We start from the raw sequence: 26,518 nt of genomic DNA, 5'->3' as shown, positions 1-26,518 counted from the left end.
GCTTTTTGGATGTTGTTGGTCATGTCTCAGAGAAAGTTGAAGGTATATAAATGAGCATGTCCGGTAATTCTGGGAATAACTGTGAGTTTAATTCTGCAAGAAAAGGATCATCCATTGGGTAAAACATTTGGTTGTTCAATTTTTGTTTAACAAATTGTTCATGTACTATTATCGGTAAATACTAGGATGTACTATTCCATTCTATTGTCTTTTCTCAACGGTAATATATGCTCATACTACTATAGACAGATATATAGATCACACACACATTAAATGTGCTATTGTGTTTCATTATTAAATTTGTCAAATGAATATTTTTATTAAAATAAAAGTAATATTATACTATAGCTAGGGAGTAAATTCTTCTAGTTGACATCTATTACTAGAAATGGTGAGAGAGATTTTGACTCTTTGAGTGGTTAATTCTAGGAGAGCATGAAATGTTAATTTGGCATAAATTCCCCCAAATTAGCATATCCCTATCCTACTCGGAATTTAATACCAATCCACCAACCCCCTGCAGCAATCTAGCAATCACTAGGGACTGGCCATCATTGTCTGATTAGTTTTATTTTAACGAAGTTTCATTCATTAACATAGAAAGAAAATTATTGAAGTACGTGAATATATAGGTGAAACATATGTGTGTTGTGTGAAATGATGCACCTGATCAATATTATAAATCATGAGAAAAATATGATTTCATAAGGATGTAAATTTATTAAGGCATCTATTTTAAGGGTTTCAGTCGTTTATAATACTCCCTCCTTCCCGCACTACTTGCACTTATTTCCTTACTGGGCGTCCCAAGTTATTTGCACTCTTTCCATTTTTAGTAACAATTTATACCTACAACCGTAATTGTTGACTTTGTCTATCACTCATTCCTTAATCTCCGTTCTCAAAAGGAAAGGTGCGAGTAGTGCGGGACGGAGGGAGTAGATAGGTGTGAAGAACGACGACGAGGAGTTATATAGAGCAAATTCTGCCATAAAAAATGATTCAAAAATGTAGAATACAGGGTATGAAGATCATTCTTATTGATTTGATTAATGTACAGAGACTATGTTACAATCTTCCACAATAAGGTAAATCTAATTACATTAATTGCATTCTATTTTTGGAAGTTATTCTTGCATATCAATCTCATATCAATTTCATATAATGCGTCTGATTTCTTTCCTACACTCCCCCTCCTCAAGTTAAGTAACGGGATTCCCGATACTCAACTTGCATAATACGTCTCTGAACGACTTTGAGTTCACAGCTTTCGTCAGAATATCCGCCAATTGATCTTCAGATTTGACATATGGCAGATCCACCACCTTAGCTTCAATGTTCTCCTTGATGAAGTGTCTGTCTACTTCCACATGTTTGGTTCGATCATGTTGAACCGGATTCTAGGATATACTAATTGCTGCCTTGTTATCACAAAACAGTCTGCATGCATGTCTCGGGCGCATGTCCAACTCTGTCATAAGCTTCCTTAGCCACAATATCTCGGTCAGTCCACTTTTGATTCCTCGAAATTCTGCCTCTGCACTAGAAAGTGCCACAACTTTCTGTTTCTTACTTCTCCAAGTCACAAGATTTCCTCCCACGAAGGTAAAATAACCTGCAGTTGATCTTCTATCATCTGGGTTGCCGGCCCAATCAGCATCGGTGAAACCATGAACCTCCATGTGACCATGTTTCTCGAACATAATTCCGTGTTCGGTTGTCTCTTTCAAGTATCGAACTATTCGCATCACTGTCTCCCAATGCTCTTCCTGAGGTGCATGCATGAATTGGCTCACTACTCCCACTGCATAGGCTATGTCCGGCCTTGTGTGGGATAGATAGATCAGTTTTCCGACCAATCTCTGATATCTCCCCCTATCGGTCTGTCTCGCTCATTCCTTCAACTATAGCCCATGATTCTGAATTATGGGGGTTCCTGCTGGCTTGCAGTCTATAATCCCAACTTATGCTAATAGGTCTAATATGTATTTCATTTGGTTTATGAAGATCCCCTGTTTCGACCGTAGTACCTCTATTCCCAGAAAGTACTTGAGCATTCACAAATCCTTCATCTCAAATTCTTTGAACAAGTTCTTTCTTAGACCATCAATTTCTTCTTCATCATCCCCTGTAATGATCATGTCATCTACATATATAATCAGACACGTAATTTTACCTTCTTTTTTCTTGAGAAATAGGGTGTGATCCGAATTGTTTTGCTAGTACCCATATTTCTTCATTACTTCTGTGAATCTTCCAAACCAAGCCCGTGGAGACTGTTTCAATCCGTAAAGTGTTTTCTTCAACTGACAGACTTCACCATCTTGAATTTCTTGAGTAAACCCAGGAGGGGGTTCCATAAAGACAAGCTTCGGCAGTTCTCCATGGAGAAATGCATTAGTTACATCGAACTGATGAAGTGGCCAGTTCTTGTTCGCGGCAATAGAAAACAACAGTTTCACAGTATTGATCTTGGCTACTGGAGAGAATGTCTCAGCATAATCTACCCCATACGTCTGAGTATATCTCTTTGCCACGAGCCGAGCTTTTTACCTTTCTATTGTGCCGTCCGACATTCTCGTGATTGTGAATACCCATCTGCACCCAACAGTTCTTACCCCTTCAGGTAATTTGCCCTTCACCCACGTGTTATTCTTCATCAAAGCCTTCATCTCGGTTAGCATTGCTTCTCTCCAATTTTTATGTTTCATTGCTTCTTCGGCACTTCTAGGGATCTCTTCCTCTTCATACAATGCAGCCGCAAAAGCCCTTGCCATTTTAGACAGATTTCCTTGCGCAAAGTTCGCCACTCCATATCGGCTTTTCTTTCTTATCTTCTCGGGGGAATATCTTTTTGGTGGTATTCCCCTTGTAGTCCGTTGGGGAAGTATATATCGCCCGGTGTCTCCATCAATTCCATTTTCCTCCTCTTGAGGTTCTGTTTCAACTGGGTCAGTAGGCACAGAAGACTGTACTGAGTCAGGTATTACCTCGGATATCGTCGGAGGAGGAGCTTGAGTTGGTGGTTGAGACGACTCTTGTGGTGAGACTTGCTCGGCGGTAGTGACAACTGGTTCGGTTGGACCCTCAATCGAAGAGCTTGACAATGGCACAACCTAACTTAGGTAGTCAATATTACCTGGATCACTCTCCCCCTGGCTACTAAGGTGGGTTTGGTAAAAGAGCTCGGTTTCTAAGATGTTAAAATTCATGGTGGTGATGATCTTTTTGGTGTGAGGATCAAAGCATCGGTACCCTTTCTGGTTTATCCCGTATCCCACGAAGACACATTTGGTTGCACATGGGGACAATTTGGTTCTTTCATGTTTCGGGATATGGGCGTAAACAATACAACCGAAGATTTTTGGTGTGTGGTTTAGGTGATCTGGGATTTTGGCAATTTTGGACAAGGTATCGAGAGGTGTTTTCATTCGAATGACTTTTGTAGGGAGTCGGTTCATGAGGTAAATAGAGGTAGCGACTGCTTCGGGCCAAAAAAATTTCGGGACCTTGGATTCGATCATCAGGGCTCGGGTCATTTCAAGGATCGTTCTGTTCTTTCTTTCGGCTACCCCATTCTGTTCGGGTGTATAGGGACAAGAAGTCTGGTGGATGATGTCTTTTTCTGTGCGGAATTGGGTCATGACACTATTCACAAATTCCCTCCCGTTGTCAGATCTAAGGGTTTTAATAGTAGTGTGGAACTGTGTTTGGATAAGTTTAAAAAAGGATGTAAATCTATCAAATACTTCAGACTTGTGTTTCAGGAAATAGACCCACGTCATTCTAGTGCAATCATCAACAAATATCACAAAATATCTAAAACCATTTCCACCCACAATTGGGGCTGGACACATATCAGAATGCACTAAAGAAAACATGGAATTCATTCGAGTATTTGTAGGTTTAAAAGACTGTCTGTGGCTCTTAGCCAAAACACAAGTTGCACAAGAAAAATCAATAGGGATAGAGAGTTTCGGAAAAAGTAGTTTAAAATAACCCGGGGAGGGGTGTCCTAGTCTTCGGTGCCAAAGCCAAGTTTCTTGTTTCGTGAATCCGTGAGCCAGCATCGCACTACCATGTTGAGCTATCTCGTCCACGTAGTAGAGTCCTTGCTTCTCAGTGCCACGCCCAAGAATCCTCCTCGTCTGAATATCCTGCAAGATACAAAATTCGGGGTGCATTAGGAGAGTACAGTTCAATTCCTTCTTAACATGACTGATAGACATTAGTCTCTGAGATAAGGTAGGAACATATAAGCAGTTCTTGAGGCGAAGAGTATGGGATATTTCAATAGTTCTAGATCCGACAACAGTAATCAATTCCCCATTGGCCGTTCGAATATAAGATTTATCCACTTCGCAACTCAGGTCAAAAAAATCATTTTTTTTCTGGTGTCATTGTATCGGTTGCCCCACAGTCAAAAATCCACCCCTTCGTATGTGTATCAATCATATTATCAACATGAAATGCAGCGGAAAACTTTTCTAGTGGTGCAAACAGATTTTAGACAAATAATCACATAGGATTAGGGCTGATTTGCAATTTTCATCTATATAGTGGCTCATGTGGGAATTTAAACTACAGCTGGGGTCATTTTCTAATTTATTCGGATCAGGGGGTTCAAATAAAATTTTATGGGGTCTGTTTTGTAATACACGAAACTTGTGTGGTGGCAGATATAATTTGGGCAAAAATGAGGGTTTGGTATAACACCAAACCCTTTACCTCCATCATTCACGCCGCCACCCTTTCCGTCCGTTCCTCCCTTCGTTTCCGCGCGTCCAGCGAAATTTCCGGCTCTCCGCACGCTGCCTCCGCCAGGTTGAACTCCTGGGTTCGCCGTTGGTCCCTGTCCACCATTTCCCCCATGATTACCGATGCCAATTTGCTTCGGTATCCCTTCCTCGTTTACCCCGACGGCTAATTTGGGCCTGGGATTGAGGAGCTCTCGCCTTCTGTCTTTCCTCCCACCACTCCGGGTACCCAAATCTCTTGAAACACGTCTCATACGTGTGTTTCTGCTTACCACAATGTGAGCACCAGAGTTTCGACGTATCTGGTCGGTTCCCTGGTCGGCCGGTAGCTGCGGGGTGCGGTGGTGGTCCGTGTCGCGGTGAGGTGCGTTGGCTTTGGGCAGCGAACCCGCTCCCAATTCCCCCAGATGATGTATCCCCGGCGTAATTGCCGATGGCTTCGGTGGGTGGAGATGACGCCGGTGGCATGATGTTCCGTCAGCTGCTTCGACTGATGGGTAACGATCTTCTTTGAGGATCTCTCGTTTGATTGAATCGTACTCCCGGTTCAATCCGGTCAGAAACTTGAACAATCTCTTCTCGTTCGAATGGATTCTGTATTGGTTTACGCTCTTATCGCAGCACGTGATAGGCTGTTTCTGGCACCGGTCAATGTTGATCCATAGTCCGTTGATTCTTCGGTAATATATTTCTAGATCAAGATCTCCCTGTCTGATTGTTATTGCTTTCTCCTCCAAATCATAGATTAGATACTTATCTGCTTTGTTCTCGAATGTGATTGCGAGGCTGTCCCATAACGCTTTGGTTGTCAACTGGTGTGCGAAGTCGGTAATTATTTCGTCTTCAATATTGTCGACGATCCATGAAAACACCACCAAGTAGTCTTCTTCCCAATCGTCATAACCCTTGCTCCCAGGTTCTGGGGGCTCTTTTCGGATATGTGCATAGGCACCTCGGCCTCCGATCTTGACTTTCATAAGTCGAGACCACAACGGGTAGTTTTTTCCATTAAGCTTGAATGCCACGGTGACATTGTTGTTGTTCTTCAACTTTGCCGGCTGATCTGATTCTGGATTGTTTTTGACGTCCTCTGTATCGTCTGACATGATTTCGTTGTTGTAGGTTTCGGGTTCTGGTTCGGGTCGATTTAGGCCGGGAAGGTCGAGATTGGTATATTGGCTATGATGAGAATTTTCTGAGCCTAAAAGCCTCCTGCTCTGGTACCAGGTAGAATATAGGGTATGAAGATCATTCTTATTGATTTGATTAATGTACAGAGACTATACAACATATATATAGGCTACAATCTTCCACAATAAGGTAAACCTAATTACATTAATTGCATTCTATCTTTGGAAGTTATTCTTGCGTATCAATTTCATATAATGCGCCTGATTTCTTTCCTAAAAAAATAAACGTGATACGGACCAATCAGAAATGGCATTTACTATGAGATGAGTTTTCATTTTAAACAGCATTTATTTGTACTCATGGACCATGGGATCTTCAACGCCTTTAAAAGCTAATGCATGCCTTCTCTAGCACATAACTTCGTACATTTTTATTAGTAAGACTCTTAGACATTTCTCCTTTGTATATGCTATTCACTTTTGGTGCATATGTGTGAGACTGTGTGAATTCTAACTAAAATATTTGCTTATAAATTATAGAACTTTCACCATTTTTTTTTATTTTATGTAGTAGTATTAATTTCAAAATTTGTCTGCAGAATACTGAACTATTGATTTAATTTATCTGATTTCGAATCAGGGAGGATTATGCCATGTTAAGTTTTAGGCTATTCATGTTCATTAGTATGAACATGAACCAAAATCCTCCATAATTTCAAAATCAGATGAACTCCTCTGTGTATAATTAAAATTTTAAAACCAATCTTAACTCCGTGGCGCAACCTTTTAATTTAAATTCATTTGTTCATTAAAAAAAACAATCTTAATTACATTATGGTGTACATTATATAGTTCTCAAATCCTATTCAATTACCTAGCATAAGTTCAGTACTACAGGAAACAAATTGATTGTCCACTACTTTATTTGTCAGTTGACATAAAAACCATTTAATCAAAGCAGCCCCCACTATATATCATAGTATGATTGGGACAAAATTCTAAACAAAATTGTTCGCCAAGTAGTAAATAACAAGGGACCTCTCTTTCCCTAACTTCATTAATTTTGCAGTCTGTAACACTGCAATTAATTTGTATATATGTATGAAATGCATGACTTTCAGCTTCATTTTTGTTTCTAGCTATTCATATATCTGGTCCAATATGGTAAGCTTAGGAGCTGGATCATCAAAGGGCCTATCTCCTTCACTAGCTATATCCAAATTCATTTCTCATTTTTGGTCTTCATGTCACGTCACCATCTAACCCCTACTCTAACCAAAGAGACGGGGTCCATTTGGTTTGGTTTGGTTTGGTTTGGTTCGGTTTGGTTTGATTGTTTAACGACTCTATATCGCAAATGAGTCAAATGCAGTATTTGGATACTGGACTAGCTAAAGCTTGCCCAGACCGAACGTAGGCCAATCACACCACTTTTACTAGCTTAGCTTTATGACATTGGCGCGTGGATATATGAAGACAATATTAAGGATCATGATCCGGGAAATGGTTTCTAATAAGCTTAAAAGTTTGCAAAATCAGAGCAAGATGAGAATTAGAGCCATGTTTTATGATTGAAGGAAAGATGTCACAAGATTTTTCTTTACTATCCATAAAAATCATATACTTATATGGTAAAATATGTACTAATGGTAAATTAATTATTGGAATCTTGAATTTAAGATGTCCGGTCAATGAAATTTGACCAATAATAATTGTGACGAGATATTTAATTTTAGGAAATTAAATGATATAGCGTCGATCTACGTTCCGCGTAGATGACATAGTATATTCACTTTCTCAAATCCGATTCTCGGTCAGTGAGAAAAAGTGGATTAAAGTTGGTCACATTGTAGCCTTTAATAAAGCTATAAGATTAAAGCTCAGGGAGTAATTAACTAGTGTTAATTATCCCACATAGGAGAAGAGACACATTTTTAATGTGTATTTATTAAGTGACTTTACTACACTTAATAATTATAGTGGACTAAGATGGGTTGAAGGGCCCACACGCGCGCACACGCGCGCTGAGCCGAGCCCGTGCCCTTGTTCTTGGACTTGGACCAAAACTTAATGTTTTGGACCAACGCTTAGTCAGCAAGACCAGTGGCATGACACATCGTCAACTATGACGCAGTCAAAGTCTACGAGGCTGCCACATAACGAAGTCCACATGCGACGGATGAACTAGGCGTGTACAACGTCTAGATTCATCGTCGACCACTCCAGCTTTCAAATTCGTAACGGCCAGCCGTTATAGCCACGCCATGATGAGCCATGATGACAGCCATCAAGGCTGGGATGACCCCTGCAGTGGACTAGGCCTATAAATAAGCTAGTCATTTCTTGCATCAACACAACATACACACAAGCATCATACTCTCTCTGCATAGTCTTTCTTCCCGAAGCTCTGCCCTCTCCTCTTCCAGTTCGCCGGAGCTCTGCTGACAGCGGTGCTGCTTCACAAGAGACCTTGTCGTTTTATCTTTGGGGACGACACGCCATAACCGAGAGCACTACCGGGGCGTATCTCGTCTTGCGGAAAGAGGACTTTCCTCGACTCGGCTAAGTTTGATTTCCAGTTTCATTTTCATTGTATTTTCAGTTTCAGTTCTTCCTTCTTGGGTTGTATTACGCCTGGTTTTTTGTTTATCTCTTGTAATTCCAGTAATAATCGGAATATTAATGTCGTGTAATGCAACTATGCAAGCTCCTAGTTAGTTTGATTCACATGACACCATGATAACTTACATTTTACAAATGTCCTCACCAAATACATTTTATAAATGTCCTCACCAAAAATGAAATAATTTTTAAAAATCAACAATTGATGTTGATGTTGATGCATAAACGATCACACGTTAACTATCATACAACTTGTTCGTCTCACAATATAAACTAATGAAATAAAACAAAAAAACAAGATATACTACATATATATATATATATATATATATATATATATATATATATATATATATATATATATATATATATAGTAAGAGAAAATAAGTGGTCTTAGTTTTTCTTTTCAACTTCACGTAACGTGACAAAAATTGAAAATGAAAAGGCTCTTGATTTTAGGGTCTACTTAGAATAATCTTAACACTACGTGCGTTTTGGTTGTAATTAAATTGGTTGGGTAGGACAAACAATTAATGAGTTTGCAGATCTTAATAATTAGACATGGGCCACTCACTCAATTAATTGGATTTATTCAGTGGAAAAAAGTCACGTGCAAGGTGCATGAAATTAAATACATTTGCACAACTTAACCCCATTAATTAGCACACTCTACCTGGCTACAAGGTTTCTTGTCTCTTTGTCTTTTTTTTTTCTTTTCTCTTTTTTTCTTTTTATCTAGCTAAACGCATAGCATCAAGCATGTGATATTGTTCGACCACTTATAAAAATTATACAGTATTTTTCTAATGTTTCCGAGGAAATATGTGTAATCCTTATTGAGACGATTTATAAATGGATGAATGATCAATAAGTGGGCCGAATAGTGATAACTGTGTAATATTTTTGTTGGGAAGGGCCCAATCATGCAACTTTTATTGGATAGACAAAATATAAAACATAATTACTAATAATCTTAATGAAGATAATAAAGATTATTAGTATCATTTGCTTTTGCGAACTTCTGCAAAAAACAAACAATCATCTCAAACAGTTCTGCATTTCGCCATCTTTGCTTCAGAAAAGCAAAACAAACGGCTTCTGCAGCAGTTTCGCCTCGCTCTTGGATCTCCGCTGATTCTCGTAAGTTCACTTGGCAATCAACGTTCCATTTCTTTGGCGATTCCTACAAGTCTTTTATTATTTTTCTGTAAACACAGAATTTCTGCTCAACCTCTTTAAACCCTGCGGCTTTCTATTTCTTTGTCGCACTATGTTGTTTTATTGCTTGGATTCGTATCTATACATGTTTTATTTTGAGTATTCATGTTCTGATTATCCTTTTATTGTTTTATTTAGTGTTTCTTCAAATTAGGTTTTAGGTTTCATATGCGGGTATGGAAGTCGATAAGGGGATAAAATTGGTCGAGCAGGAAACTGGGAACTGTTTTAGAAGTGGAGTAAGACTGGAGAGAGAGTATAAGGAGTGCATTGGATGCATTGATTTGCAAGATAAAATTAAAAAAGCCAACGAAAAATGTGCAATACTGGAATTAGATATTGGAAAGAAAGACATTTTGATTGACCGTCTGGAGCTTAAGGTTGGGTTTAGGGAACTGGAAAATGTCGAATTCCTGGATGAGGTTATAAAGTTGAAACAGAGGAACGACGCTCTTGCATTCGAGATAGTGAGGAGATGGAACAGTTTGCACTTTTGATGAATGAGAATGAGGCTTTGGTGTGTGAGAAGAGGAAAGCTGAAAGCGAGCTTGAGTTGTGGAAGTTAAAATGTAAACAAATGGAGGTTCGGGTGATGGAGTGGGCGAACAAACTAGCTGATGGAACAACAAAGGTGGTTCTAGATTTGCAAGCGATGTGTTCAGGGGAGATGAATCATCGAGATGGTTCATCATCTGGATTTAATGTAGAAGGTGGGCACCCATCAGCGGTAGGGGCTGCAACTGAAGATGGAGCAAATCAAGGTAAGCCTCATGTGTTTTATGGGATTATCAAAATGTAGTTTTATCTATTTGTTTATCTGATTTTGATGTTTCTGTTAGATATTACTTTATCTTTCTTATTAGTGCTCAGATCCATGCAGGAATATAAATTATTTTAGTTGCTGTTTTTTTCATTTAGATATATAGTATGATTGTCATGGTTACATCTCTTTGACAGCTAGCAACCCGTCTAATCATTGTACATATACAGATGGATCAGAGGGAGACCAGACATGTATTGTCAAATCAAGTGTTAAAAAACGCCTGGACTTTGCTCTAGAAAGGAGTCCGCTGCAGAAACATTCTCCCTCGAACCTTGGCTATAGGCCACCTCTTGAACCAATTGGTCACAGTGATGATGATCTTGACATTGAACATGTATCTTTACCTGATGTTGGTTGTAACAAAAAGAGAAAGGCTCAGAGGTCAAGCGGTGTTGCATTAGAGTCTTGAGGATGGAGTGGAGTCGCCCTTGAAAAATATGTATAAGACAACTGCTGAACATAAGAGCGATGAAGAGGAAACTAGCTGCTCTACTGCTGGACAACCATTTCGGATGCATAAAAGGAGGAAAGTTAGGAAAGGATTTGCTCAAATTGTTACTAGTGAGAGTGAAAGCGATGATAAGATCCCACTTTCTAGACTGACACACCGTCCTGATACTCAGCCGAGGAGAAGATTTGTTAATGATTCTTGTTTTGGGAACAATCTCAGACAAGTCACTCCCAGACGGCATTTGCTGAGGGTAGGATATATTAAAGATAACAGTGTTTCAGGTAAATGTTCTCAGAGGAGGTCTGGAAACCGGGGTGATTTAGGAATATCAGAGAATACGACTGACACTCTACTTGAAGATGAAATGGAAGGGATGAGTCGAGTTCTGAAGATGAAAGTTCTGGTGGTTATACTGTGGACAGCACAGATGTATCAGACTGCAACGATGGGTCTGATCATGATGGCTCATTCTCTGGGGATTGTTCGGACAAATCTGAATGTGATACAGGTGAGGGACAGACATGGCGAGTGTACAGGCGAGGGCAGAGGGGGTGTGATGTTTGACCAGAGAAAAGACGAGTTGGCTGACACGGGTGCGTGGCGTAGGGTGTGTCGAGCAAGCAGTGAACCTGGACTGGATGGCAAGAAGTGCAAAATATGTATTTAGTTAAATATTCAGTTTGGATATTATAATTTATTTCCAAGTATTTTAATACTTTTCCTTATTTCCAGTAGTTGACTTTTGTTTAGGAGGAAAATAGGGTGTGCAACTTTTGGAGATCAGAATAGGATGGGATTTCATCCTTGTAATTTAACTGATCAAACACGTTTAGTGCAACTTATTCTGTTGCAGCATTCTCTTGAGTATTTTTTTTTTGGATTTATAGCCTTTACTTTAATCAGTTTGGTGCAGTGAGTGATCGTTTCGACTTGTTCATCCAAACCCTGTTCCGAAGACACGCTGGTGCATGTCGATGGCTATCGACGAAATCAGCTTGTAGTTCAGGAAGAGTAATTCAGGGGAACAAACTAAATGCAAACATTTATTTCTATAAATGTGAAAACCCATAGAATGTGATAAAAAAAATAATGTAATGAAGCTTTAACCTTATCGATTCAAAGCCAACAATTAACATGTCCAACAACTTCATGCTATTTTCTTTTATTAATTTATGTTCTTAGCTCTTGGCTTTGGTGACTAAATTGACGGTCGTCTTTGAAATTACTCCTACTTATTTCAACACAATTGAGGACATCATATGTCCCGAGACAAAATATGTCACGATCTGTTTGAAAACGTCTAATATCAATATACACAATTGAGGACATCATATGTCCCGAGACAAAATATGTCACGATCTGTTTGAAAACGTCTAATATCAATATACACAATTGAGGACATCAGTGGCGGATCTAGGGGGGGCAGGAGGGGGCGGTCGCCCCCTCCGTGCGACTATTTTTCCCTTATCGGGATGTAAATTTACCATGTCCGCCCCCTCCGTTTGCCTCCGGCGTCGCCCCGAACAACAAAAAAAATAGCCATGTCCGCACTAAACCAAGCTAATACTATATATTCCGCCCCCTCCATCTTCGGATCCTGGATCCGCCACTGGAGGACATCATATGTCCCGAGACAAAATATGTCACGATCTGTTTGAAAACGTCTAATATCAATATACTCCTACAGTAACTGATATTTTTATTGTCCATTATAGACTTTACTTTTTATTGCAACGACGTAGGAAACGTCACCCAATTCCTTCACCGTGACCAACTAGATAACTAATCTTTCAGAGATTACATTATATAGTACGGTCTATGTCCATAATCAAGATGTCATCAATATATATATATATAATAAGCTAATAAGGTACTCCCTCCGTCCCGGGCTACTCGCTCATTTCCTTTTCGGCTCGGAGATTAAGGAATGAGTGTACAGGAAAGTAAAAAATTATGGCTGTAGGTGAAATTTTTTACTAAAAATGGAAAGAGTGCAAGTAACTTGGGACGCCCAAAAAGGAAATAAGTGCGAGTAGTGCGGGACGGAGGGAGTATGTAACATTTACATTAGAGCATCCACAGTGGGACGGACGATAGCGCACCCGATGCATCGGGCGCGCTATCGTCCGCCACTATAGCTCCGCGGACGACGGACGATGCGTCGTCCGCGCCCTACGCTTAGTCCGCGGACGAAGCGCGGACGATAGGGCATCGTCCGCGCCATTGTCCGCCCACTGTGGGCGCCGCGGACGATGCAACGCGTTTTTATTTTTTATTTTTTTAAAACTCAAAATTTGTCTATTTAAACATCGATTGTCATTCTATTTTTCATACGAACATTTCTCGCATCTCTCATTTCTCATGTTTCTCCATCTCCCACAAACCAAAATGAACAACGACGACGACCGGAGTTCCTCGGAGGACGGTAGTCCTACCTTGACTCGAGCCTTAAACGCAGCCGTGCACGATGCAATGGCGGAATGCTTAGCCATAATGCAACTCGAGAAGGCGGCGGCGGCGGAGCAGATCTGCAGGCCTATTCGACTTCGGACGTTTGTCCCACGCGAACACGACGTAGCTCACGAACGTCTATTTGCAGACTATTTTGCCGAGTAACCACGGTGGGGCCCGACAGTTTTCCGCAGCCAGTTTAGAATGCCTCGTTACCTTTTTCTCAGCATTGTCCAGACATTGGAGTCACGTGATGAATACTTCCAGTATCGGGAAGATGGCATCGACAGACCCGGACTTACGCCATTGTAGAAGTGCACAGTTGCACTCCGTCAGTTGGCCTACGGCATCAGCGCTGGCATGTTCGACGAGTACCTCCACATCGGGGATACAAAAGGCCGCGAGTGCCTAAAGAGATTTTGTAGGGGAGTTATGGAGGCCTACAGCGACACATATTTGCGAAAGCAGACAGCTGTAGATTGCCACGACCTAATGAGAATGCACGAGACGGCGCACGGCTTTCCTGGGATGCTAGGGAGCATCGACTGTATGCACTGGGCGTGGAAGAATTGTCCGACGGCGTGGAGAGTCCAATTCACTAGTGGATACAAGGGCAGCCACCCGACGATGATCCTCGAAGCCGTCGCTGACCATCGGCTATGGATCTGGCATGCTTACTTCGGTGTAGCTGAGTCGAACAACGACATCAACGTCCTCAACTCATCCACCTCTTCACCGAGCAATGCAACGGCAACGGCCCCGACCATCGAGTTCACTGCCAACAGGCGCCAATACCACATGGGGTACTACTTGGCCGATGGCATATACCCAAGGTGGCCTATTTTTCTGAAGACGATCAATTGCCCAATTGGTGAGAAGAGAGTTTTATTTGCGCAAAAGCAGGAGGTGGCGCGGAAGGATGTGGAGCGGACATTTGATGTGCTCCAAGCACGGTGGGCAATAGTGAAAGGGCCAGGCCGTCTCTGGTTCAAGGAAGTCCTCGCCGATGTCATGTATGCGTGCATAATCTTGCACAACATGATAGCCGAACATGAAGGTGGGAGCATCACCGATTGGACCGATGACGAAAGTGCATCTAGCTCCTCTACCACGACGACCGAGCCCCCCGCTCGAGGATTACCGACGGGCTTCAATGAGGTTCTATCTAAACAGGCCTCAATGCGCAACCAACACGACCATGCGCAGCTCATGAACGACATGGTTGAAGAACTGTGGGCCCGTAACCACCGTCGATGAGTTTGTGTTTTTTTTTAATTCGCATTGTAATGTATTAATTTTATAAATGAAATGAAGGTTTTCTCCAATTTTTGTAGTTATTTAAGTATTCAAATAGAAGAAAATGCTTAGGGCACGCCTTAGAGCGTCCCACTGCAGGTGGAACGACAGGAGGATAAAATGCTAACGTGACGGTGCATAGGGCGGGCTTTATGACGCCCCTAGGGCGCTCCACTGGGGATGCTCTTATCATCTACCTCCATATAGCGGGATAGGATCCCCTGCTGTGCTGAAATGCACAGCAGGGGCTGCAGCCTCACACAAAGAAATAAAATAATCAATTTAATTAAATAATTTAATTAAATTAATAAATTATTATTTTAATTGAATGTTTGAGGCAGCAGCCCCTGCTGTGCATTTCAGCACAGCAGGGGATCCTATCCCCCATATAGCTCGATCTCTACCCAGGTACAGTTCATTGAACTTCACCAAGTCAGTGACTCAACAGTCTTTGTCGTCTCTTTCACTTGTATTGAGTAATCTCATGTATTGCTACACATGCCGCAGTGTCATCTTGCGTTTGACCTTAGCGGCGTTTTTGAAATATAAATAAGATCGGAGGAGTACAAGAAGCATATCGTTGCAGGAACATGCTTTAAATGCGGTTTGAAGTTCGGCCCAACCCGTAAGTTTAGGACAAACGACGTCTGCAGACGTTTCGCCTCACTCTTGCATCTCCGCTGATTCTTGTAAGTTCAATCGGCAATGAACCTTCCATATCTTTGGCGATTTCTTTTTATGCTCGTTTATGTATTTTCCAATTTTTTTTGTAAACACTGAATTTACGCATAAACCTCTTTAAACCCTGCGGTTTTTCTATTTCTCCGTCGCAATATGTTGTTTTTTGCTTGGTTCCGTATTTTCACATGTTTTATTTTGAGTATTGATATTGTGATTATCCTTTTTTTTTATCGTTATTTTGTGTTTCTTGAAATTAGGTTTTGGGACTCAAATGCGAGTATGGAAGCCGATAAGGGGATAAAATTGGAAGACCAGGAAACTGGGAACTGTTTTAGTAGTGGAGTAGGTTTGAAGAGAGAGTACGGGGATTGCATTGGATGTTTTGATTTGCAAGATAAAATTAAAAAAGCCAACGAAAAATGTGCATTTCTGGAATCAGATATTGGAATGAAAGACACTGTGATTGACCGTCTAGGGCTTAAGGCTGGCTTTATGGAACTAGAAAATATCGAATTTCGGGATGAGGTTAAAAAGTTGAAACAGAAGAATGAAGATCTTGAAAAGATCATTCGAGATGGTGCGGAGAAGGAAAAGTTTGCAGTTTTGATGAATGAGAATAAGGATTTGGTGTGTGAGAAGAGAAAATCTGAAAGTGACCTCGAGTTGTGGAAGTTAAAATGTAAAGAAATAGAGGCTCGAGTGATGGAGTTGGAGAAGAAACTAGCCGTTGGAACAACGAAGGAGGGTCTAGACTGGCAAGAGATGTGTTCGGGGAAGATGGATGATCATCAAGGTGGTTCACTATCTGGATTTAATGTAGAAGGTGGGGCTGCAACTGACAATCAAGTAAATTGTGGTAAGCCTCAGGTGCTCTGTAAAATTATGAAAATGAAGTTGTATCTATTTGTTTGTGTGTGATTTGATGTTTCTGGTAGAAATTGGATCGATATATGCATGGGAAGTGAAAAGTTATAAATTGTTATGTTGTAGAGATATTATTATATCTTCCTTATTATTGCTGGGACCAATGGAGGATTAAATTATTTCATTTGCTGTTCATTTTTCATTTAGATACATGGTATGGGCTCATGGTTGATCCTCTTTGGCAGGCACACCACCAGTTAGCTACCCGTCTTATCGTTATGCATATACGGATGGATCAAAGGGAGGTCAGAAATGTATTTTCAAATCAAGAGTTAAAACATGCCTAGACTTTACTGTGGAATAGAGTCCGCTACAGAATCATTCTCCCTCGACCCTTGGCTGTTGGCCACGTCTTGAACCTATCTATGTTGATGACAGCGACGATGATCTTGACATTGTCCATGTATCTTTACCTGATGTTGATTGCAACAAAAGGAGGAAGGTCCAGAGGTCAAGCGTTGTTGTATTAGAATCTGATGATGGAGCGGAGTTGCCCTCGAAAAATATGCATGAGCCAACTGCTGAACATCAGAGCGATGAAGAGGAAACTAACTGCTCTACTGCTGGACAACCATTTCGGATGCATAAAAGGAGGAAATTTAGGAGTGCTCAAATTGTTACTAGTGAGAGTGAAAGTGATGATAGTATCCCACTTTCTAAACTGGCACACCGTCCTGATACTCAGCACAGGAGAAGATTTGTTAATGATTCTTGTTCTAAGAACAATCTCAGAAAAGTCACTCCCAGACGACGTTCGCTGAGGGTGGGAGATAGGAAAGATAACAGTGTTAGAGGTAAATGTTCTCCGAGGAGGTCTGGAAACCAGGGTGATCTAGGGAAACCAGTTTGAATCAGATATGCTTGCCGATTTTGGCAAGTCGGCTGAACTGTGTATGAAGGCGGTTTGTGCACTGTATTGCCAGCAAACATCTTACGAGCAATCTGCTAAAGCAGCCATAGTTCGCAATGGACGAGGGTTTAGCCACACTCATGCATCAAGGTGAGTTTTTGCTGAGTGTCATGCCCTTACTTTTGCACTCCATTATCCTTGTATCATATGCATGCAGTTCTTTTTTAAGAGCTACTCTACATTCAAATCGAGACTATCACTTTTTGCTGTGTTCAATTGGTAAAAGTATGATCCTTACATGTTACATTTTTTTTTCTCTAACCTTCACAGTGGCAGTGCCTTAGCTGAATTTCTTACTGATGGCGATCCCCTCACTGACATGAACAAGAAAGTGCGACAGCTCCGGAACTTCAATCAAAGGGGTGTTGAGCAGTGCCGGAAATTGGCAAATCACTACTCTAAACAGTTGTTCGAAATCTACAAGAATGAAGAGGATCCCTTCTTTCAACTGACTGGCTTGAACAAGATTACACGAAGCGGTTGCATCCACTCTATTTGAAAACTCAGGTTTTTGGTAATCTTCAATGTATATAATGCCTCTTTTAGTGTTTTTGGTTAGTCTGATAGTGAATTATGTGCCATGACATGGGCCTATTCAAGATTTATTAGGGTTATATGAAGCTAATGGGATTAGGCCTAATCTTGAGGCCAATGGTATTGAATTGTGTTTATTTTTTTGTGACATATAATCGTATTAGTTGTCAAGATTTAGTCTTGCAATCCCACCTAACATCCAATAATGTATGCTGTCATATTTTTATGAGGTACACGTTTGTAAGATTGGGGACTAATTCACTTACACAAGAATATTTTCTGAGGATTCTCTGATCCCACCATTTTTATTTGACTAATTAATCCAATGAGACACACACACACGCAAAACCTTGTATATATATATATATATATAAAGAGGGCAGCAGAGGTTAGCTTGAGCAGAGAAGAAAGGGAAATGGAGTGCTCGGAGCTGCCTCGTCAACTGCCGGAAAGAGTGAGTTCAAGTGGTGGTTTCTTTCAGATGCCTCTGCACTATCCCAAATACACGGCGGAGGACTATAAGTCGATGCCTGAATGGAAGCTCGACCGCCTCCTCTTGCAGTATGGGCTTCCGGTGATCGGGACAGATGATCATAAGAGGAAGTTTGCTATGGGTGCTTTCCTTTGGCCTCGCTGAAATATCATGCTTATCAATATTTCTACTTCCTAGCGTTAGTATTGAAAGTGTGATCTAATAAGATGACGAGGTCCTTTTTGGAGTGTGTGTGTGTGTGTGTGTAAATGAATGGCTTTGAGCATATTTGTGGAAATCTTGCTTTAAATCTCTCACATGAAAGAACCATACAAAAATTACAGATCCACCTTAAATCTAGTAAACAGATTTTACGAGATCCAAGCAATTCAACAACTGCTTATAACCGAAATAACTGTAGCATGTATATATATATAAATATAAATAAATGTGTGGAGATGTAAGAAGTTCACATCAAGGAGAGAAATCGTTCGAAATTCCTCTGCAGAAAGGAAGAGAGAAGAGATCGTGATTTTATGATTCTCTCTCTCTCTGGCTCGATAAGGCCGCCGTCTTCCTTCTCCTAACGCAGAGGAGAAGCTAAACAGAAGCAACAACAAAAAACCAGAGGGCCAGAAAAATGGAGATGATTAGCAAAGCATTGGTTGTCATAATGGTGATGGCGTTAGCCACCACCGTTGCCACCGCCAGTGCGACGCCTCCAACCACCAACGATGGTATGACTTTCGTATATTCCTTCCGTTTACCAAAAAACTGTCCAATTTTTCATTTTGGTATAACACTCTACTCTAATGAATATAAGTTATTATTATTAATTATTAATTATTAATTTATGTTGATGCTTTTATAGGTACAACAATAGATCAAGGTGTCGCATACGTTCTAATGTTCCTCGCTTTGGTGCTCACTTACATAATTCATTAGATTGACAAATCTAGTGAATTTATTTACTACTCCTAAATATTATGAAACTTGATGATCAAGAAGATGAAGAAATTAATCAAATTAGAGGACCTGGTTTCTAGCTAGTGGTTCTGTTTATCCAAATGAAAGAGGAACAAATATTTGCATTCTCTTTATTATGGGGTGATTTGATCCACATTTTAGAATTTTATTTTTATCCACATTTGTGTCGTAGGATTAGTAAAATCGACTCCACGGGTAGTCATGTAGTTTATTCTTGACTATCAATTAGATGCATAGAATTTGTATCAGACTTTGGATTTTGAGATTAATGTGATGTAATAATTTGAACGATACTTCTTCATCTGTTTTCCTTAAAACCAAAGTCATATGATGTAAAGATGATTCGTGGTACAAACTACTAAGAGCATCCACAGTGGGACGGATGTCCCGGCGGACAACCCGACGAACTTCCCAAAAACACCTTCTGCCACGTCATATGGATCTCCCACTGCACTGCCATGTCATAAGGACATCCCACTGGACAATGACGAACATCCCCAAGGAAATCCCGACTGACATCCACAATAATAAAAATTCACAAATTCACAAAATTAAACAATTTACGGAATGAAAATTTCGACACGAATACGGACTGAGAAAGTGCAATGATAATTTCATTAAATAAAAAAAAAGTACAGTTCAACAAAAAAAAATTAAACAAATTACATTAAAAATATTAACGTGCACCCCTCCGCGTCCATAGCTCTTCAATTATATCGTTCTTGAGTCGAATATGAGCTTGTCGTTGGCCCATGTCGGCAAATGCACGGGCCCGATCGGCCTCTTCATGGGGTATCCCCATACGTACATTGGCGGTGGCCACGCCGTGGCTTGGACCGGCAGCATCAACATCATCACTAGCCCAATCAGTCAGTGCTGGACTTTCATCTTCGACAATCATGTTGTGCATGATAATACGTGCGTACATGACATCAGCGATGCTATCAATATACCACTCCCAATGCATACAATCTATGCTGCCCAACATTCCCGAAAACCCGTGCTGACTCCCGTGTATATCCATCAGAGCCTGGTAGTCTTCGTGGGTAGGCTTCCGAAGATACTCATCCCCGAATATCTCCCTAACGCCCTCACAAAAATACTGCAGACATTCGCGGGCAGTCGTCTCGCCGATGTGGAGGTACTCATCAAACATGTCGGCCGCACCTCGGTGTGCTAGCTACCTGATTGCGGCAGTGCATTTCTGTATGGGCGTGTGGTCAGGTTTACCAACCGCATCCTCCCTCATCCTGAAATACTCGTATCGACGCTCTAAAATGCCCACGATATGCAGAAATAGCGGACAACGCATCCTAAAACGTCGGCGGAACATGTTCTCTCCAAACCGCGGCTCCGGAGCAATACTCATATAACCGACGGTGTGCAGCGATGTGGTCCCGGGGTACTATAGCTCGACGATGGATGGGTCAAAGTACTGTCGGCTGCTGCTGCTGCTGCTGCAAGGCTGCTTGTATCAAACGATTTATCTCCTTGGACGTAACGGCCCGTACCTCTTCGTTAATTCGCCGGAGTAAGTCATCAGCACCCCACCACTACCACCCGCACCACTACCACTACCACTAGCCATTTTGGATATTTAAAAGAAACGTAGAGAGAGAGAAACTCGTTAAAACAAGTGGTGCGAATGAAATGAAGTTCAACGAGCCGTATATATAGAGTTTTTTATAAAAAAATTAAAAAATTAAAAAATCGGGAAGTCCGTCGGGACACCGCAATGTCGGACGTCACGACGGACGTCGTCCGAAAGCCGCGGATCTGCGGTGTCCGCAAGCGACGCCCCCGTCCGCCTCGCGCTCGCCTAATGGCGGACATCTCGCGCGGACGTCCGGCACGCCGGTCCGACGGCCGCCATTGTTGATGGTCTTATAATTGAAATCGATGTTGATCGATCGATCCAATCAATTATCATCATATAGTACTTCAATTCTATTGTAGTACGTATTTTTTATTTTATATTTACATGGGCAGCAGTATTTAATATACAGACTTAGATTTTAATTTAATTCATTTCAGTCAAAGATAAATTGTTTCAGCGGCAGCCCATTCATTGCAGCCTTGTTTATTCGAATGGCCCATTTAGCGGAGGCCCATTCAATGCAGGCTTGTTTATAACCTCCAATTTCCTTACTTTCAAAACTAATTGTTTTTTTTTGTTAAAAAAATTGCCCCAAATTTAGTAACCTTTTTTTGTGAATTGAAATGTGTTCTCTGAATTGTTATACTCTAAGCCCTTTGTACCGTTTAAAAATTAAAAGCGACGTTATTTCAATTTAGTTTCCAAAAAAGCCACTCTAAAATGATATTTTTATAAAATAATAATTGTACCTAGTTTATGAAAGTATATATATATATATATAAAGCAACTACTTCATTAATTAATGAACCCTTCTGTTTTCCTATAACATTATGCATGGATATTTCATTATTTATATAATAAAGAATGAAAAAACTAGTGTTTGGTAAGTGAAAGGATTGAGATCAACTTGCATGCATGTGTTGACCAATTGTTACTACAATCTTATTCCACCCACTAACTATCTAAGTTATTGCTCGTGCAAATTAAAAAGTAGTAAAAGAAAAAAAAAGTGTTATTGCTCGTGCAGCATGGATCATGCATATTTTAAATAGTTGTAAGAGATTTCACAAGCTGCCCCCTATCTAGTTATACTATAAGTTAAAGCCTTAAAGGCAATTGTGTATTTATCTTCATTTGTTGAAATTAGTGTGAGTAATATAAGAATCTTGATCTCTCGATCATGTAACTAATTTAATCAATAGTTACGTCCACATCACAACTAAGATGGTTTAACTTAATGACAAGATTTGTATATATGTTTGAAATTATAATTTCTAAAAGGATGTATTTTGGAGAACCAAAAGAGAAAATAGAATTATTATTTTGAATTTAAGAATTTAAATATTTTTTCATATGGATATTTTAAAAAGGTGACATAGTGCCGGAGTTTAACTATTTAACTATCACAAACTAGCATAGAATTTAGGGAAAAGTCAATTATTTCAACCGCATTAATTGCATCAGTCAGAAGACTCAGAACCATGAATTGAACAAAATTAATTCCAGATTGTTAATCTTGTGTGAGAAAAATAACAATATAATTGTGATTAATTATTAGTATTTGGATAAAAAACAGCATGCTAATTGCTTCAAAATTGTGTTGAGATCTACTCTAAGCACGTGATCGGTGATTTCCTGAGATTTTCACTCTAGTTAATGGTCGTAACTCACAAAATAAAGCTAACTAGCGTTATGTACGAGTTAATGAGAAGATATATCTCTACGTATAGTCTACAGATGTCATTTAATTTTGATTAAAGCCGAATTGCCAAGTTATTCAGTTTAAGTTTATCAAGGCCATCCACTAAGTTGTCTTTATACCGTCTCTTAACTACTATTTGACCACTATTTGAGGGCCTCACTGTCCTTTTTCCTCCATCCCTTAACTAAGTGACGGAACCTGCAACACTCCGTCCCTTAACCGTCCCTTAATTACTATTCATTCAATTTTATTTTTTATTTTTTTTTCCAACCCAATTCAATTTAAACAAACACAATTCATTAAAATTAAAACAACATTACAGCATAAAATAAAAATACAACTTAAAATTAAAAAAAAACATAATTAAAATCTTAAAAAAATAAAAATGACATAATTTAAAATACAATTTTATATGGACATCCTTGAATGTTTTATGTTTCACTTTCGATGTGGGACAAAATCATTCTTGGATGTCTCTATAAAAGAGAAACAATCAAGAATGATTTTGTCCCACATCGAAAGTGAAACATAAAACATTCAAGGATGTCTCTATAAAAGAAGAACAACCAAGAATGATTGTATCCCACATCGAAAGTGAAACATAAAACATTCAAGGTTGTCTCTATAAAAGAAGAACAACCAAGAATGATTGTATCCCACATCGAAAGTGAAACATAAAACATTCAAGGTTGTCTCTATAAAAGAAGAACAACCAAGAATGATTGTATCCCACATCGAAAGTGAAACATAAAACATTCAAGGTTGTCTCTATAAAAGAGAAGCAACCAAGAATGACTTTGTCCCACATCGAAAGTGGAACATAAAACATTCAAGGTTGTCTCTATAAAAGAGAAGCAACCAATAATGACTTTGTCCCACATCGAAAGTGGAACATAAAACATTCAAGGTTGTCTCTATAAAAGAGAAGCAACCAATAATGACTTTGTCCCACATCGAAAGTGGAACATAAAACATTCAAGGTTGTCTCTATAAAAGAGAAGCAACCAAGAATGAGTTTCATAAATTCGCAAGCCCATCAAATATATGTGGGCTATTACGAATTTCTTATATTTAATTATTTGTAAAAATTGTTTTTAAAATATAAAAATAATTTTTATAAATAAAAAGTATTTTTTTAAAAAAATCGATTTTTTTTTAAAAAAATTGATTTATTGTGTCATCCGTGACGACGCCCACTCGCGGGCCAGCGAGTGGGCGTCACGCATGCATCGGGGGCGCGCCACGTCGCCCGGCGCGTCCCTTGTCTCGCGGATGCGGGCTACGGGACGGGCTGGGGACGGGCTACGGGACGGGACGAGGGTTGTAACGCGTCCCGCCGCGGGACGCGTAGTGGATGCTCTAAGATGCTTTGGAAAAAAAAAATATAGCACTATTCCAAATGGGATGAGTCGCCCAATAGAATAGGCAAAATAAAGATATTCAGAAAAATACAGGGATCTTTACTTAATCATTTCGTTATGTACCTTATTCATAAATCATAAATAGTATGAAAATAATACGGATATCTTTTTTTACTAGTTCTACTATATATCTACCTCTGGGAAAAAATTACTAGTTATATAAGTGTTCTCAATTTGTCCCCGAACAAGAGTACATATATCATTATAATTAATTAGGTTTAGAAAATATGATATAAGTAATTAACTAATTTAATGAATCTAAATTTCCTGGGCTTGCTGTATTTCACACCAATAACTTTAAATTCCTTCAATACTATCTAAAATTCGAAAGCTTGACAAAGAAAGAGTATTCATTTCACTAAATTATCAGCTAATCATCCTCAAATTACTAAGTGGAGTAGTAATTAGTTAAATGAATGATGGCCAGAAAGTAAGAACTGGGGAATTAAAATGCATGGTCCCTAGGAATCCTAAATCAATATTGATTATTCATATATATAAATAAATTAATTCCTTTTTGCCCCTAAATGCCATTAAATAGACAGTATAGTACATGGTGACCCATGTCGTTGTATGTATTAATAATATGTATTCTACTAAAAGAAACTACTCTAAAACAAAAATCTACACACGTCGGCTCCATATCTATGGAAGAATCTGAGTGGAACTATATATAATACATTAATACTCTCACATATTTTAAATCCGGCAAAAGGGTCGTGCCCACGAGTGGAGGAGGGGAAAGAGATAGAGAAAGCATGGACCCTGAAAATCTGCTTCAATTTAATTTATAAACCTAACACTAATCTTTTTCATTTAATTATTTTGGTTTTGTACTTGTGGGAATTGTCTTAATTGAAGACAAGATTTGGAATGACAAGTTGAGACCCACTGTGTTGTGTGAGTGGAGCGGTGGTTGTGCTGCCACTCAGCCGCCGGAGATAAGCGGCGCGCTCAGTTGGCGGGGCTCCGGTGGGGTCCAGACATTCTCATTATTATGCAATAATGGTCAAAACATTGTATGTTGGGAGGCACATTGTTGGGTGGGATGGGGCAACTGTCGAAATTAATATTTTATTTTATGTTAAAAAAACAGCTCAGAAAAAAAAATATCTAAAAGCTAGAAATAAAGAAACAATTCAAAATATAAACAACAATAATAGCAAAAATAGTACTACAATTATAGGAGAAGTAGATAAGTTGCACATATGTATCATAATGCTATTATTCATGAATCCTCATTCACCAAAGGATAATAGAGACTCATCTAGCTTTAAAAAAATTAGAAGTTCTAATAGTACTAAACTCAAATTAAGTGTTTGGGTGCTGGTACACTGCTTTAAAAAACCCCTATCATTTCAATGGTATAAGAAATTGTTATTTTTCATTAATTGATACTTTAATATAAAACCAAAGCAACGAGTACTTGCAAATTAAACTTTTATATCCAAAAATTAAGGTATATTAACCAAGTTGCAATGAAACAAATATTACATGCCAAAAGAATAATTACAGATGGCAAACCAACAACATAAAAGGTTAAGTAAGAAAGTTCTGTTTTCGCCCAGTTTAAGGAACGAATTTAGATTAACAATTACTACTATCATCTAAAAACGTACTCCATTTTCATGTCTCCCTCATTTTCCAAGCACTTACGAATCCCAGACAGAAATCCCACTTTACCAAACCAAAACTACCAAATTTCAATTTCTTTGTACATATATTTCTATGTAACACAAATTTAATGTACTAAATACATTACTAACAAAATATACCAATACAAAAAATAAATAATAATCTATATATGTTATTCGAAATTAAACTGAAAAAGTACTTAGTCCTAAAATTGATTAAGTTGATCACATTGCCATGTAAATACATAACACTTATTTAATTCCTGAAAAGCACAATACATAGATTTTCGATTTGCTAACATTCCCCGGCCGCTTATTTTTTAAGACATGTTTATTTTTCATACAATATTTCCTTATATTAATTTTTACAATTTTTCAACTCTGTGACATACATAATTTTCAGACAACTTATAAGTCCAGCAAAGAACATCCTATTGGAATAAATTTATACTCCTACTAGCTTTGTAAATCTTAGATTACTAGTAATTAAAATCAATGAATTATATTTATCCTAGTACAACTGAAAAAGGAAGGTAATAGTAGAAGTGTTAAGCGCCACGTCACTGCCATGTGAACATGAACACGTGGCATGAGGTGTGGAAGGCGCCGATGAAGCGGTGGCTCGGTAATAATGAGAATGAGATGTCAGGTCGGCTCATCATAAGAAAATGTGGGCCCACTTTCTCCAAGTCTCACACTCTCAAGGCTATACCCAACTTTTCTAGTACTCCCTCCGTCCCGGACTACTCGCACATTTCCTTTTCGGCACGGAGATTAAGGAATGAGTGTATAGCAAAGTCAACAATTGCGACTATAGGTGATAATTTTTACTAAAAATAGAAAGAGTGCAAATAACTTGAGACGCCCAAAAAGGAAATAAGTGCAAGTAGTCCGGGACGGAGGGAGTA

The 26,518-nt window shown here is 39.4% G+C and overlaps 2 protein-coding genes and 1 long non-coding RNA gene across 6 annotated transcripts; all 3 read left to right on the top strand.

Annotated features, from left to right (window-relative positions):
• The first annotated feature begins 9,512 nt into the window (after positions 1-9,512).
• LOC121785564 lies at positions 9,513-11,856 on the top strand. Of its 3 annotated transcripts, none has more exons than XM_042184020.1 (3): positions 9,513-9,649; positions 9,866-10,488; positions 10,718-11,856. In XM_042184020.1, the coding sequence occupies exon 3, from the start codon at positions 10,988-10,990 to the stop codon at positions 11,666-11,668; it is 681 nt and encodes a 226-aa protein (XP_042039954.1). In that variant the 5' UTR covers positions 9,513-9,649; positions 9,866-10,488; positions 10,718-10,987; the 3' UTR covers positions 11,669-11,856. The 3 variants fall into 3 exon arrangements, with proteins under 3 accessions (XP_042039954.1, XP_042039955.1, XP_042039956.1); XM_042184021.1 differs by having other exon boundaries at positions 9,523-9,649; positions 9,882-10,488; XM_042184022.1 differs by having other exon boundaries at positions 9,523-10,488.
• A 3,249-nt stretch (positions 11,857-15,105) lies between these two features.
• LOC121785530 lies at positions 15,106-17,974 on the top strand. 2 transcript variants are annotated; one of them, XM_042183986.1, is made up of 6 exons: positions 15,106-15,156; positions 15,256-15,437; positions 15,687-16,285; positions 16,539-16,598; positions 16,732-17,353; positions 17,534-17,974. In XM_042183986.1, the coding sequence occupies exons 3-5, from the start codon at positions 15,709-15,711 to the stop codon at positions 16,821-16,823; spliced, it is 729 nt and encodes a 242-aa protein (XP_042039920.1). In that variant the 5' UTR covers positions 15,106-15,156; positions 15,256-15,437; positions 15,687-15,708; the 3' UTR covers positions 16,824-17,353; positions 17,534-17,974. The 2 variants fall into 2 exon arrangements, with proteins under 2 accessions (XP_042039920.1, XP_042039921.1); XM_042183987.1 differs by lacking the exon at positions 15,106-15,156 and having other exon boundaries at positions 15,195-15,437; positions 17,596-17,974.
• A 468-nt stretch (positions 17,975-18,442) lies between these two features.
• LOC121785531 lies at positions 18,443-19,549 on the top strand. The gene is made up of 2 exons (XR_006046962.1): positions 18,443-19,006; positions 19,141-19,549. It is a non-coding gene; the product is annotated as an uncharacterized LOC121785531 (long non-coding RNA).
• Positions 19,550-26,518: the final 6,969 nt, after the last annotated feature.

This window comes from Salvia splendens, chromosome 21, assembly GCF_004379255.2.
Source record: "Salvia splendens isolate huo1 chromosome 21, SspV2, whole genome shotgun sequence".
Lineage (NCBI taxonomy): Eukaryota > Viridiplantae > Streptophyta > Magnoliopsida > Lamiales > Lamiaceae > Salvia > Salvia splendens.
This window is presented reverse-complemented; position numbering and strand designations above follow the sequence as displayed.